This window comes from Perca flavescens, chromosome 23, assembly GCF_004354835.1.
Source record: "Perca flavescens isolate YP-PL-M2 chromosome 23, PFLA_1.0, whole genome shotgun sequence".
In the NCBI taxonomy this organism is placed as follows: Eukaryota; Metazoa; Chordata; class Actinopteri; order Perciformes; family Percidae; genus Perca; species Perca flavescens.
This window is the reverse complement of record NC_041353.1, coordinates 18586602-18602582: the sequence shown is the minus strand read 5'-3', so window position 1 is coordinate 18602582 and position 15981 is coordinate 18586602. Positions and strand designations below refer to the sequence as shown.

Genomic DNA, 15981 nt, shown 5'->3' with positions numbered 1-15981 from the left:
AGTGTGACCTGAATGTTTTTTTTTTTTTTTTTTTTACTGTCATTCTATATAAGGAAGCAGACAGCTTTAGCACAAGCATGCAGACTGCTGCCTGTGAGCAGCGGCTGTGAATAATTATGTGTGAGAAGCGATTTGGTAGGCAAATGGCAGAAAGAGAAACAAGAAGGAGTGCAGACACTTGTGAGAATAAGAGGGAGGGAGAGAAAATAACACATACAGGGTTTTCCCTACCATTATAAGGCTTAGGCGCAGCACCCAAGCAGTTTTGGGCCGCACCACCTAAGCCGAATAAATGTAAAGTCAATGTCTACACAGATATGGTAATAAAAAGTTCAAAATTATGTGAAATTGCATTATTTTATTTTCACCTAAAACTTTCCTGAGGTAGGACCCCCAAACCCTCCACCAAATACGTGCACTTAAGTCTCTTTGTGGGAAAACGCTGCCCATGTATAATTTAACAAATGCCACTTACAGCATAACCTATAGCGACCTTAGACTTCAGATATGTCTATCACAGGGACATGATGGTGCATTCAAGGGTATTCCCATATCTGACTTTTGAAAATGAAGCCTCTGAAATTGAATATGTCAGAGCATCCTTGAACGCACTACCACAAAAGGGTTTGAGTCCCAGGTTTGAGTCCCAGCTTGTAACTGCATTACCATGTAAGCGGGACAAAAAGTGGGATAAATGTGACAAAAACGTGAAGCAGACACTGGCATGAATTACCCATCTCTTGCAAGTTTCAAGCTAGTTTTTTTATCCAGTAGACAAATAAAAACCCGCAGCAGCCTAAAATATTTGTCCATTATATTAAAGTATAAAGATCGCTCTAAAAGCTCTTGAGGCTGTAAATCATAACTTAAAAAACATCCTACTTCCTTCCCAACACTTTGAAGGAAGTAATTACCCATCATGCTTCCTGCTCACATAGTTCCACACCTGTCACACGTGGCAACAACAGTCGTTTATTGTAGTCCTCTGAGTAGGCTGAGATTCAGTGTCTTGCTGGAGAGCACCTTAGCAGTAGTTTTTCAGGTTCGAGATAGAAACAACACATTTTCTGAGCAGGTGTGAGAGTTTGAAGCAGCAAACTGTCAGTCCCTGGTCCTCATCTGTAACCTTTGACAGTCCTGTGGTTCGGTGGACGTCTCTCATCCTCTGCAATGTATTTTACACTCTTTACAGTGAAGCGCAGCTGAACATACTCCAAGTCTTTTGAAGCTGTGTATTGTGATAACTTGTGTCACACTATTAGTTGAAATCCTTGATTCTGAACATTGTTTTTAGCTTGTCAAACACGTTTTCCCCAAAGGCCATGACATAATTATTTAAGCCCATTTAAGATAATGGACAAAGCTTAACAATCCCTGTGATATATAATGAGGTATAATTGGTTTCAATGAAGGGGTATTTCTATTGATGCTGTTGTTTATTTTTAATATCAACCCGTTTGTTTAAATGAAATGGATCCTAATCCTTAACCAGGACATTTGACACATTCCTAAAATCACAAGCCACAGGCACATGGGTTTCCACAAAGTCAAAACTAGTGGTATCCTCTGATAATCACATGTGAGCTATCCCAAATGAATTTGGTGTGGTTTCCAAAGATTAAAAGATGCTTGGAAGTTACATTTAGTTTTGCTATATTATTAAAATCTCAATGCCAGGCTAAAGACTGATGAATTTACTCTGAAATGCTACATGCAGCAATTGAAAGAAATTAGGTTTTCAAGCAAAGAAAATATTAAGGAAAATAAAGAGTTAAAGGATATCCACAAAAGGTTAAAACCAGGTACATCCCAAACATGGTGAGCCCCTTGTACAATACATATAGCTAATACCATGATAATGTCACAACTCAATTTACCTGCAAAGATTGACAGTTCACCTCTGGCTCTGACTCAGTGCAGGCTGCAGAGTCTGTAACAGATGCAGAGGAAGATGAAAAAAAATAAAATATAAATCAGGAAAAAAATGAAAGGAGGAAAGAAGAGGCTGGAAAAAAACCCCAAAACAAACCAAGAAGCTGTCCATTATAACACAAACGCTTGTCCAATTCATCTACAGGGGTTAATAGCCATCTAAAAGAAACCCCACCTTTTACCATAAAAAGTCAGACTGTCTATTGTGCAAGACATTGAGCTGAGGGAGGGGCAGAGAGGTTAAAATACCATGCATGGCTAAGGTGGCATTAATGACCACATTCACACACTCGTTTTCTTTCTCTCTGCCTGCCAGCCGCTCATGCAGGCAAAGGAATGGGGGATTACTGAGCTCACTTCATGGCCTCAGACCGGTCGTACACCTGGCCATACAAGGACCTTGAGGAAGAGAGGATTTCACATACTGTGTAGACACACACAACCTTCATAAGACCAGGGCCACAACAACCATAGAAGGCAGGGGTCTTCTGCCAAGGGCCTCAGAGTGTGTGTGTATCCTTACAGTGGTGAGTGTGTGTACTGTACTTGTGTTTCAAGGGTGGCTGAGTGCCTTGTGACACCCATGGATTACCACACACACACACACACACACACACACACACACACACACACACACACACACACACACACACACACACACACACACACACACACACACACACACACACACACACACACACACACACACACACACACACACACACACACACACACACACACACACACACACACACACACACACACACACACACCTGTTTTCACCTATAGAGTTTTTCTGTGAAGCATTTTGTGACCAGCTGCACATGTGAGTGAACTTAAAGTAACAACATAATGTTTAACTAGTTGCTCTGTGCTTTTTATCTTCACAATATGGATTTAAGAGGGTAAAAAGACTTAAATGACAAAAATATTGCTGCGGACACTCAACTCCAACAAGAGCTGTGGGTTAGCAATACACAGGCTTGTTCAACGTAATCATACCTAATCTAGAGCTAGGAATGTTGATACAATCGCAGTACTTCAAAGTATGTTCTCAATATTTCAGCAGGATATATTAGTTCACATTCTTGTTGGTGATGTATGAGGTTAACTCAAAGCTTTTTTTTTTTTTTTTTAACCAAGATTGGATCCAGAAGTAGGAACAGGGTGAGTGAGGGTCAGAATGGGGTTACAAAAATATTAAAACTATATTTAGCCCTATTTGGCTTGGCTTTATGAGGTTCCAGTTAGCTCTTGGCTGATTTTAAAAAGGCTAAAGGAAGACTCCTGGTTTCCTGAGATACATTTTAAAGATTAAATCTGTTGAAAGCCATTTAAAAACAAATTGCTACAGTATAGCAGTATTATTCCATGTAGTGGATCTCTATGAATAAAGTTAAAATTGTCACTTAGCAGTTGAACTGTTGGCTGGTGGTTGTTCTGTCCACCTTCATGTCCCCACTCACCTTGACCCCCGCCTGCTGCACCATGCCCAGGCTGGGCCTCCCCAGAGAGGGCAGACAGAGGAGTGGAAGTGTCCCTCGCTTCTCCCTCTCCAGCTGTGTCGACCACGGTCCACTTCTCCTCCCCGTCCTCCTCACCTCTGTCCGTTCGCCCGCCCTGTTCTCTGCAATTCCTCTCTTCCAACTCGTTCTTCAGGAAGTCTTGAAGGGCGAACTCCTCATCCCAGTCCAAGTCATCTCCAGGCTAAAAAAAAAAAAAAAAAAAAAAAAAAACCAAACAAGGGAAAGATGAAGTCTCAATAAAAAGGTGTGCAAAGGTGACATGAAGGTAACAAATGCCACTGTGGTAAAATGCAACTGAAGGACTGGAGGTGATCAGGCTGAAGTTCAACAGTAACAGCCTCCATAATTGAAAAGAGCACCACTGCAAAATAAAATCTTACTTTCCAATAGACACCCCTGAGAAAAAAGTACTGGACAAACAAGTGTTTTCTGTCAAAATCACAGCAATGATTACTTATTAACAAAGCTGTCAGCGAAATAAAAATGTAGCAAAACAGAGCTCATAGTTTCTCTTTTCTTTTTATTACTGTTCTTTTTGTTGATTAACAAATCCAAGGGTTCATTTTAGTGGTTCTTCCCTGCTTCAGAGCTATACTGAATAAATCACTTCAAAGTAAGAAGTGCATTATTTGTCGATGCCCGACTTGGTTACTGTAAGCAAATCTATCTACTTCAGCACCAAACTCATTGTGTTTCGCAGTAAAAATGGTGCGGTAATGGAAATGTTCAAGCACGTGTCAGTGAATTTTGTGCAGGAGCAGTGCGTAGGTGTGTGCTTGCATCTAATTTTGAGCGTGCGTGGGTGCACATGTCCACTTCAAGCCGCCAACTCGCACTCAACTCTCCTCTACAAAATACTCCATCTGTCTGAATACAGCATGAGGTCTGTCACGGCTCTCTAAGCAAACCTTCCAATATCCAATGTTAATCCACGCAACATGCAAAACACACACATACGTGATCAAAGTTGAATGTATTCCAAACCCAATGTGACTTTTATGCCAGTGAGCATTTAAACAGTGTCCCAGACGATGTGTACATTTCATTAAAAATTCTAAAAACAATGTATAGTGACTACAGATTAAAAAGACAGGGTTGGTAACCATTTCCAATGTACACTTTTTTTTTTTTATATATACACATTTGAAACAGTCTTTACACGCTAACAACAATAATAATGTATTTCCTTTAAAAAAGGAGCGAAAAAGATTGGTCATCTGTAGCTGCTGTAATCCTGTCAAAACGCCCACCAATCACTGCCTCACTGTCCGCTTGGAAAGAACCAATGAAATGCCTCCTTGCCTTGCTGCACGTACTCTACCCGTCCCGTGTATGAGCCTGAGCTCAATGCGCGTCGTCGCCACATTGCCAACAGTAGTCATGTTTGTTTTAAACATTCAGTATGATAATATTAGCCGTTTGCTTAACGGTGAATGAGACATGAAGTAAAATTGCGGTTCTTTCTCCGCTCTGAAGCAGCGGTGCTCATGCACATCTGTGTGTGGGGGGCGGAGCCCTTAAGGGCAGGGGGAGGGTACAAACGGAATGCCGAGGAGATGGTACTTTAAATCTTGCTAGCTTTTCAACATTACAAACCCTGCCATTTAAGATTATAACATTATTTATGAGAATAGTGAAAGCAAATGGCTGCTGCTGATGATGTTTATTAGATATAGGCCCATGATCTAGCCTGCCCATCCTGGCTTCCACTCTGACCTCTTCCTCTGGTGAAGGTGTCTGGCATGAGGCCTCTCTGCTGTCCTGAGGTGTCTTTAGCTGCTCCAGCTCCTCACAGAGCTGCCGCTTCTGGTTCTCCTGCTCCTGCACCCTGCATGCAACAATACAAAATATCGTTAATTGAAAAACACCCAGATTATGAAAGCACTCGTCACTGTCCAGACAGCTAGAAAAATGCATGCACAGAGATCCAAGAAGACAGTACAGTAGACATACTGTACCCAATCCGCAGGCCCATGCAGTGTCCCATTTTGTTGCCCAGGGTGACCACCGCCAGTTCTCTGACTGGCCCAGTAACGGTTTCTTCACTTCACGGTTTGTAGATCCAGTCCCAGCCCAACCCTCTAATCTAATCTCAGACTACACAGAACCTAAAATGTGTCCTAGCACTAACTTGTAGTCCAGTCTTACTCTCAACATTCTGTATTATCCCAAACACTCCAGAGCAGGAGGTAGAACTATATCTAAAACGAGCCCTCTTCAGTTTTCTAAAGTTCACCCTGGTAAGTAAGGACCAGTAAATGTGAGATGGACAGCCTGACCAGCTCTCCCTCTCTGGTCTCATACTGTTCCACTCTAGCTCCGTTATATATCTGAAGGGGATGGCCGTCTCCATGAACACACATACAAACAGACACGCACACGCACACGCACGCGCGCGCACACGCACACACACACGCACACGACCCAAGGCAAACCCATCACAGAGTCAGAGTGAAGTCCACAGTTGGCACAGACCCAGACCTAGTGAGGCGGGCCCTTTGGGGTCATTGAGGTCAGCATGATTGACAGATCTTTCCCCCACTCAGCACAACTGGCTGGACAACTGACACAGAGCACTGGAGAGCAGAGGTCTGACATGAAGTAGTGCGTGGTGTTGTTTATGCTGAGATTAAGTTTTACAGATATGGACTTGTGACAGAGTTTTAGAAATATGGACTTGCGACAGGCAGATCTACTCTAATGGCAGAAATAACTTAATTGGTTAAATAAAATCTTCTTTAGTTCTGCTCAGTTACTTAGCTCCACAGGCACCCTATCCAGCTTATGGAGACAGCTATAGACTTGTATAAACATGGAAGGTCAGCGACGTTAACCAGCTTAACTAGATAGCCTTATTATGGCTAGACAGCTAGTTTTCCAGTTAGTAATTCCCCTGCTAGATTTATTCAGCTTCTAGCGTTCTTGTCTATTTCAGGGGCGTCAGTTTTACCTTACTTAGCCAGAAAATGAATTATTTAGCTCTGCCTACTAGGGTTTGATGTAACCAATGAGATCACTACTGCACAAAAGCAACTCCTCCTCAAAGAAAGGTTTTCCTACCTTTTAGTCAAGTTGTCATTAATGAGCCAGCATAAGACTCACTGCCAATGGTTCTCTTCCATCTTCCTCTGGTTCATCCCTTTCATGTTCTTTTGCTCTCACACCAACTCTCAAACACCATCACTCACTTCAGCGTTCAGCAGCTCATACATTTCTGACTGCCTATTGATTTTAATGGAGCGCAGACAACAAAGCTTTGCTCACCTGACTGAAAGGTGCAGGATCTCAGTGCGGGACCTCCTCAAGTTACTGGCCATTTTGATCAGCTCCTTCTCCAGTGAGTCTGTGTACTGGGCCAGCTGGTCCAGGCTGAGGGCCCAGTCTGCCCTCCTCGCGTCCAGCTTGGCCTGCACCTTCTGTGGGAAGACAAGGCTCAGGGTCAGCCGCTCGACCTGAAGAGCTAGGTGTCTTTTACGACTCCAAAAAGTTCTGACACCTAACTAAAAACAAAATCTTTCCACGTCAGCCGGTACACCGAAGAACCAACGGTAGACAGATTTGTAGTGGTAAAGCTCTGCTCCACTAATTATTTCTGTCTCATTTGCTATGTTTATTGCTGTATGGCAGTACGTGGCTAATGAATGCAGAGTGGCAACAATGCACGAGGAGGGGGGAGAGAGAGAAAGAGAGACGGAGAGATACAGAAAGCTGGAGTGAGGGAGGAGGGGAGTGGGTTGCGTTCATGGTACAACACACTGACTAAACAGCACTGCTTGGATGGGGCCTGTTGGAGAGTTATATAAGTGAGAGATCTCCAGAGAGGAGAGATAGTGGGTGGGAAGGACAGAAAGAGCAGATAGGCAGTGATAGATAGAAAAAGGAGTTCAACAGGTGGAAGGACAGGAAAGAGATCACACTACATCATTTTATGATTCATATATATTCAAAACTAAAGTCCTGAGACAGCCCATTTCAGCCCAATATCAACCCCTATGCATATGCAAAAATATAGGAACGCACACAGGCACTGCAATACACTGTGAACCTACAACTTGCCTCAAGCTTACATCGAGTGCCATAGGTAGGCGGCTGACGACAACATTTAAACATGTCTGTGAAAGTGTATCTGACCTGGAGACTGGGGTCTTTGTTGCCCGCTGGCTGTGCGCGGTCGTCCAGCAAACCTCTAGCTGTAGACAAGATAGAGTCGCTTTCTTCTCTGAAATCACTTTTCTGAGGGACATAAAGTGAAAGCATGTCATGAGAGAAAAATACTTTAAGATGGAAAGTCAAGAATTGAAAATGTCTTATGCACAACATTAGACTCAAGTACTTAAGACAGAATTAATTAAATTAATTAATTAAACTGCTACAACACACTAGTCTAATTGTTCTGAGCTCATATGAGAGAGCCTAAGCACTCTTAACTTGACAGTAATTGAATTTGACTAAAACTTCAAGATGACTGTCACCTTTTAGGAAATGTCAGTTACTCTCAATAGTCCTGAGTTTCATCTGGAAAGGGAAGACTATCCAAATAGACCCACAAATGCTAATAACTCACTTAGTCGGATTCCGACGAAATTCTTAAAGTTGAGTCAAGTCTCAAAACTTCCACATTATGGTACAACAATAAAATCCCTTGCAAAAGGGTTGATAATTGATCATTTAAGCTGAATCTTTTAAAAATGTTTATTTGTAGCAAAATGTTTTTACATAATCCAATCCAATCCACTTTATTTATATAGCACGATTTTAACAAAACACAAGGTTTCCAAAGGGCTGCACAAAAGATAAAACAAAGTAAATAGATAACACAATAAAAGCAGAGGTACCCACTGTAAAATAAATGCTACAGCTTATGCCATGCTGATTGTGTTGATTGACTTTTACAGTCAGTTGCAAGTCAAACAGAAAAAAGGGATGGTTGCCAGTTGTCCACTAGAATCCCTAAGGGCAATTTTAGTGCAAGTCAGGGCTCACGCTCACACACACTTCACACTTGGTTACCAGTTTATTTAGGAGGCTCTTGAACTCCAGAGCCATGTGTTCAGGGTTGGGTCCCTGCAGCATCAGCAACACTTCCCTGTCCAGCGTCTCATCCATCGGGGAGGCAAAGCTCATAGTGGTGGACAAAAGGTCAACTCCGTGGGGGGGCTGCAAGAGAGAGCAATATATTTACACAAACGAGCAAAAGAGACTTAAAACTTTCCGACAGTCTAATTCTAACCGAGAGGCTGGACTGTGCAAAGTACACAGCATATAAAGAAGTGCACACAGTGCTTTGTATCGTGTGTGAAATTTGTTAGAAGACCAACCGTCTGTGGAAGAAAAGTCTAGAGAGATTAATCACTTGCCTGTAGGCATAAAACTTCTCAGAACTGCAGCTGGGATCAGGGGCACGATAAACTGAGATTGCATAACATTGTAAAACTAGCTGTGCCTGTTGAAGTGGTTGGTCGGTGTGAATGCTGTATCTATGTAGAGTGCTTTCAAGTTTATGTGTGTGTATCAGTGTGGCTGCTACTAGAAAGATGAATTCTCTGTCAGAAATAAAAAGGCCACAGACTGAAACAGTGTGTTCAGAGAAATGGGAATACATGTCAGTGTGCAAGACAAAATGAGAGAAAACGAAAGAGGCGAAGAAGAGATATGACATTGAGAGCAGGAGAAAGAAGAAAAACAGAGGTCGTGAAAAGAACAAGGTGTGCAAATGAAGAAGACAGACGGAGTAAGGGAGTACTGACCTCCAGTGGTGACTGTGCCAAAGCCAGTTCTGTCTGTAGGGATCCTGAGCTGCTCTGGTTCAACCTGTAGGCTGCCGAGAGGGCCCTGGGACAGACAGGTGGAACAGGGGTGGAGAGGTTGGGTGCAAACAAGTTACAAACAAAAGGCATTCATTAGAGAAGGTAGTAACGGACAAATCTTTTCCAAAGTTACAGACGAGAACACACATTTTTTTCTTTTAAGATACAGTTTGAGGCTTAGAGGATTTCTCTTCCATAAATTCATAGTGTGAAAAAAAATGAAAGATGGTTAATGTCTATTTCGTTAGTAGTCCCTCAACCCCTAAAGGCTCTGACATACCAACCCGACGGCCGACAGTCAGCAAAAAAAGGTAGTCTTTGGTCAAAAAAAGTGCCTCGGAACACACCGAAGCGACGCCGACTTGAGCGTATGTTCTGCACGTGCGCGAGACGTAATACGTCTCCGTAACAGCAGGCAGCGCTAATCTGTATTGTCGCCCAAAAAAACGGAAATGATCAACGCGTCATGTGGGTCTGGCTTCTCCCGAATTACAAAGCCGACCGTAATAGCGGCTCGTTCAGAATAAGATCTCGTATTTTACGAAAATAGTTCACCAAAACGCGTTTCTGAAAACATTTTAAGCGAGAAATAGGCCATGCAGTTGCTGAATCGGTCCTCATTTCTGATCGACAAAGGTCAGTTTGAAAGATTTTCGTCAGATTTTGAGAGGCGTTCGTCACACTCATCCCACTCGTCCAGGTTAGCACTCCACCAATCAGATTGGTCATTGAGTCCGACTGCCCACTGGCCGATTCAACAAGTCAAATCGGCCCAAGAAGGCTGACAGCTCCTCCAACTTATGACGGCACGGAACACAACGAACAGACTCGAGTCACTGATTCGCTTACCCAGCCAGGTCTGGGTGCATCATCTGCATCTGGTTCTCCAGCTTGCTCTTGTCTGCCCTCAGCAGCTGGAATCAACAACAGAGAAATAAACATGACTTTAGGAGGTCAACTATGGTTCCTACCCTTTCCCCACTAGAACAAATCTTTCGAGTACAAGACCTGTGTGTGGAAAGACAGCAGGTTATTTAACACAGTCAGTCTCCACAACCAAAATACAAAAGACACCCATGCTGATGATTGTACCAACACACTGGACAAAGCAGAGGGTTGTCTGTAAAGTGAAAAAGCTGACATGGCAAAATTGACGTTTTGCCTGTGTTAACTTAGAATATCACATTTAGCTTTAAACATTTGGGTATTTTCCCCAAATAGTTCCAAAACATTTTGGAAAATAAAATGACTACCTGAAGTTCATGGCCAGTATTTCTAATCCTATTCAAGTGTCACTGATCCGTAATTAGTAGACATCTGATACGCTTTCTTCTGGGACTTTTTCAAATCTCATTTACCATGAGGATTTGCCATTGCTTCCATTGATTTTCTGCAAACTCATTTCAGCTAAGAAGCAGTGGAAGTAGAGCAAATGGTTCATACGGAGCATATAAAATGGCTGCGTTGGCATTAGGCGAAGCGAGCCAAGAGATCAGAGACAAGTGAAAGCAGTGCACGAGCATCTGGGAGAAACTAGTGGGGGCTGTTGATACGTGGAAACTGAAATAACAACAAGATGTGAAGTGCAACACACTGACCTCTGTGATAGAGGAGTATTCCTCCACTGCCGACTTAAGCTCACTTATCTGTCTGCTCTTCTGTAAAAGGAGGTAAATGACACAAGAGCAGTTTGAGTTTTGGAGAGAAAAGAGGACAACAATAAGTTCCTTTCACCCAGATTTTATGATTATATATTTTTTAATATACTCAGCAACAAAATTGGTAGCGGATTTATTTTTATTATTTTTTTTTTAAAACAAGGTTTGGCACTGACCCAGTGTTAGCTAAATTGATTCAAGGGATGTTATGTAGAGAAACATCAGAACTGCCACAAGCTTTACAGCGAGAGCAAAATGGATAATAGAACACAAGGCACTGACCTCTAGTATCACAGCTTCCTTTTCACTGAGGGCAGCATCAAACGATTGAATTTGCACCTGAGGACAGGGTAAGGGAAATGATATAACAAAGAAAAACACAGTACAATGGGTAGCATGGTCGACACAGTATTACTAATGTGCCTAAGACAGATTTACAATTTAAAAGGTCATTTTGTGAGGAAGGAAAGCGGCTATACACACAAAATGCCAGATGGCAAGAAAGAAAGAAGAGAAGGACACACTGTACACATGTAATAACGCAATAACGCAGAGTAAAATCTAAATAATAATGGCCAGATAGTACAAAAGGTACCTGAAGCTCAGTGTTAATGTCACACAGCTGTGTAAGTCTCTTCTGAAGCTCGTCCATCTCCACAGTAACCTTGAAGTTCTGGGGAGCCATCAGAGAGGAGTTAGGGCAGCAGGTCACATGCTTTTATGAACAGACTCACAGTATAGCAATATACTCTGTGTAAGCTATATATGAATGGGTTAGCACTACTGATTCCCTGTGAAGTCAGGTCATTGATTTTAACTCCTCAAAGTTATCTTCGGACAGTGAAGTACCTCTTCCTGAAGAAAAGCAATCTTGGCAATGAGACTCTGGTTCTCTCTCTCCTGAAAAGAAGAAAAATAAAATAAAAAAAATCAATCAATAGCAACTACGCAAACGCCTGCTCATTCCTACATGTTCTCTTCCATTATATTCTAACAGCTTGACTCAACGTTAGAAAGAAAGTCTATTTAAAATTATATTGTAAAATCTGTGAAAGACTATGTTGTTGAATAATTTTGTCATTTATTAAATTAAATGTAATCTGGGATTTTTTATTTATTTGCTAAACATTTTCTAAATTGAATGGTATGTTACGTTTATGAGGTTTACCTTCATACATTCTATGGCTGGCATGGCTCTATTTTCCAGCTTTTCAAGACTATGTTGAACTTCAGGCATGTTCTTTTTTTATGCTTTGACTTTTAGTCAGCAGTGCAGTACACTTCAGCTGGAACTGTCTAAACATAGTGTAGGGGAAGAAACCCTTGTAACAAAGACACTTTTATAGCACTTTTATAGATCCTCTTTGTACTGCCTGATTGTTGACTGACCACATGTTTGCTGTGTGCGGAGGCACGAGCTCTGCCTTCCTCTGTGCAGCTCAGACTGGCCTTCATCTCCTCCACCTCCTCGTTTAGCATCTTCTCTTTCTGGGCCAACTGCTGGTTACTGTGCAAGAGGACAAAGGAATGAAGTCAACAAACCACAGCGTGCTAAAATAAATCTGTGCCGTGCATTTGCATGAAAGTACATCTTACACCCTGGCCTGACTGCGGAGGTCCTCATTCTCCTCTGCTAGCTTCTGGTTGCTGTCCTCCATGGCCTCCACCACCTGCTTCAGCTTCTTCACCTCCTCCTGGAACTTTTGGTTGCTCATCTGGAGGTCGGCAACACAACACACCAGCTCAGAGGTCTCACTGAGAACACACACACACAGAAAAATAAAGTAATTATTCTACTGAGGAAATAGTCCCTATGAAAACTGTTAACAGTGTGGCCGCCCATACCCAACCCCCCAACCTCATTTGACCACGGCTCCCCCTCTTCACAAATCCCAATTTAACCCCTGCGCATGGGCCAATGCAACTTAGGTTTATACATCAAGGCGCGATACATTCAAATAATAAAAAAAAAAAAAAAAAAGGTATAGTATTGCTTTTTTATACAAACATGTATGTTCTCTTACAAATTCACACTCATCACTTACAATTCTGCTCTGGATGCCTCCCCTCCAAAGGCCTCCAAGCTTCCTGAGGTCATATTGAGCAACACGGACCTCTTGGCTAAAACACACACAGATCCAATACACACAAAAATTAATAAAGCTTGAGGCGTCATCAAAATCAGATGTGTGTACAATGCAAGGAAAAGAGAAGCAAATATACGAGTGATTACAATGCACACTCACCAGACAGGCTGTCTCGGAGTTTGACTGAGTCCTGAGTGGCGTCATCTGTCGACTCTTGCCTGAGATACAACAGAGGAAAACCAATATTAAAATGTGCAAGATTGATTATTTTCACAATCTTTTTTTTTAGGATGTAGCAGTCATGCACTAAGCTGTTTTTTGTTGATCCCTGAAAACATGTTTGAAGGGACTTGTTGAACCGTTTACTGTGTTCCTGGCACATTGAGCACCAAAAACAGTCTCTGCTCAGTCTGAAACTCTTCTACTTTATCTTTAAACAGACCCTGGACGTACTGCAAAGAGAGCTTGCTGGCTGGTGCATAGTCCTTACTCATTTGACAGTTAAACTAATGTTTGGCCAGAACTACACATTTACATAAGCATGCCTTCACCCACAGTTGTTGCATGGACCCTTTGGTCTAGCCCGTAACAAGATTGGACCTCTATCGTAGCAGTCACAGTCCTTCAAAGTATCTAAGTCTTTAGCTTTATTTACAGCCCACACATCAGGCCATTTTTTTTTTTAAATCAAAATGTATAACCTCTCTCGGGTATGTATGTCAAAATATGACCACTTGCATAAGAAATGAATGAATATAGTATAATATCAAATATTTTGACGTTCGGTTTCAATCCACCATCTGAGTCATAGCACACTAGACCAGAGATGTCAAATGCACATTTCATATAGACCTGACAGAGTCCATAATGACGCAGAACTGCCTCTGAGACAAAAGACATCCTGGTAAATGTAGATGCACACAGCTCAAACTATGGGGGGGAACATTCTCACCAGTAATTGCTCATCTGACGCATAAGCCGCCTACACAATATCTACTTGCATAACTCAAACTGAATATATGGGTTCCCTTAGTTCCCCCATTCACGTTCACAAAATATAAAACCAATGACTGCACAAACTGTTTATAGTCCATGGCTATAAAATCCACCTCTGAAACTGGGCCAGGACTCACACTTCAACCTTTTTGATGCCTTTTTTTCAGTTTGTTTTTGCTTTTTCCAACGTTATAAATTGTAAAATTGTTCTTCTACACATTTGCAGTGTTTATTTCTACGTCCCATATTTTCTGATATAAAAAAAAAAAAAAATTGAAAACGGGTCAATTTGACCCAAAGTCAACACAAGGGTTTTAAATTTCTAAAAAAGGTAATCTCTCAACTGTCACACCTACAATTTAAAATAGGTAATCTAGCGAGACAAAACCCTGAACAGAAGATATTGTGCCAAGAATAAGATGATATTTTATCCAACAATTAATCCACTATTGATTTAGGATTGTCTTTTGACAGCCTAAAAGAGCTCTTCCAAACTACAATTACAGAACAGCACTGCTGGACACGGATTCAGGGTTCGGCTTACAGCCATTTCAGCTGGATGAATACTTGCAAAAGTTTGACTTCAGAAGTTTCAGGACATTCACTTACTAAAAGGTTCCCCCCCTAAAAAAAATCCCATTTTTAATTAAATAATCTTTATAATGTCCGCTTTTCAGTACCCGTTGTTGCGGCAGTCATCAATCCACTCCTTCATGACAGCGTGGTAGGTATCCAGGTCAATGGAGACGTCTTTGTGTTCTGGATCGAGCATGTTGCAAAGGTCCTCTAGTCCGCTGTCTTGTGAGCTGCGACTGGTCGTGTGCCGCAGGTAGTCCACAATGTGAGACACGTACACTTTACCTGGGAGAGGACAGTAACACACAGACAAAAAATATTCTCTTATCATTGGATACGTTGACCCTGTTAGAACCGATGGTTAATATATTACTCCCTTCTCCTAAATCTTTTTGTCTTTGTTCAGTTAGAGGTGAAGGCCGCAAAAGCAGTAACCATTAACTTTATTTATTTTTTTTTTGCAGTTGGTTTCACACATTTGTCAAAGCTGACTTGACTTCTTAAAAAGGTCTTCAGCCTTTACATAGTTATCACAACAGTAGTCTGAACTGTGGACTAGTTTCGATGACCACATCTTCCAGAATTCATACCCTTCTCACTAAAAACTCAACCACTGGCAAAGCTCCATGTACTGTATCTTCTACTATCTTCACATTTTTACATATGGGACTATTTCCCGAAACTGTTAAGTTTAATATACAACATAACACAATGCTGAATTAGACAGAAATCTGATATACTTTCACAGTAAGTGTGCTCAACCACAAATAACGTTTAACAAAAGGTAAAGCCGACCAATCATGGCTGATTCCCATTTTATCAATCACAATTATCTGTATTTTATTTTTCGATTTCATCTATGAAAAATGGATATTGTTATGAAATTATATTTTACATTAAAATAGACCTGAAGAGGATTGAGGTAGATAGAAAGAAAGCAAAAAAAAAAAAAACTTCACCTGAACAGAAGAGACTAGGATGCAATCACATGCAGAGGTGAAAGAAATCAAAAAGAAAAAAAAGAAAATGGTAATCTTCCTCTTCAAAAATGGTTAGAAAATGCTGAAAATCAGGCACTAAAAATTACAAACACCAAATACCATGTCCTCTTTACTTCTTTAAATAAACCATATACCATACCTCTGCTGCACAAGATGGTTCACTCCAGAAAAAACATTTAAAATGTGAAGAAAACATTCTGAACCGATGAGAAAACTTAAAGGATGCTGAAATAAAAGCAAGAGATTGTGTTGCCAATGCTAGGAGGCACAAGAGGAAGACACAAAGCTGATACTGTGTGACTGTTGGGATCAGAGGGAATTACTTCTGCCTTCTACGCGGAAAAACACACTGGAAATACTATACCCAATGAGACAATGACGAGTATTAATTCATCATT

At 41.4% G+C, this 15981-nt stretch overlaps 1 protein-coding gene across 4 annotated transcripts in view; it reads right to left on the bottom strand.

The window, feature by feature from the left end:
• lrmp (lymphoid-restricted membrane protein) overlaps nt 1-15981 on the bottom strand; it is a 37237-nt gene that overhangs the window by 17718 nt on the left and 3538 nt on the right. For all 4 annotated transcript variants that reach the window (XM_028570591.1, XM_028570590.1, XM_028570593.1 and 1 more), the window contains 17 exons: nt 14687-14867; nt 13170-13228; nt 12969-13044; nt 12520-12678; nt 12313-12430; nt 11773-11823; nt 11519-11596; nt 11206-11262; nt 10864-10923; nt 10115-10179; nt 9206-9290; nt 8469-8615; nt 7590-7691; nt 6723-6874; nt 5175-5286; nt 3399-3639; nt 1878-1930 (listed from right to left, as the gene is read on the bottom strand). In XM_028570591.1, coding sequence (XP_028426392.1) covers nt 1878-1930; nt 3399-3639; nt 5175-5286; nt 6723-6874; nt 7590-7691; nt 8469-8615; nt 9206-9290; nt 10115-10179; nt 10864-10923; nt 11206-11262; nt 11519-11596; nt 11773-11823; nt 12313-12430; nt 12520-12678; nt 12969-13044; nt 13170-13228; nt 14687-14867 — 1796 coding nt within the window. The remainder of the gene's footprint in view (nt 1-1877; nt 1931-3398; nt 3640-5174; nt 5287-6722; nt 6875-7589; nt 7692-8468; nt 8616-9205; nt 9291-10114; nt 10180-10863; nt 10924-11205; nt 11263-11518; nt 11597-11772; nt 11824-12312; nt 12431-12519; nt 12679-12968; nt 13045-13169; nt 13229-14686; nt 14868-15981) is intronic.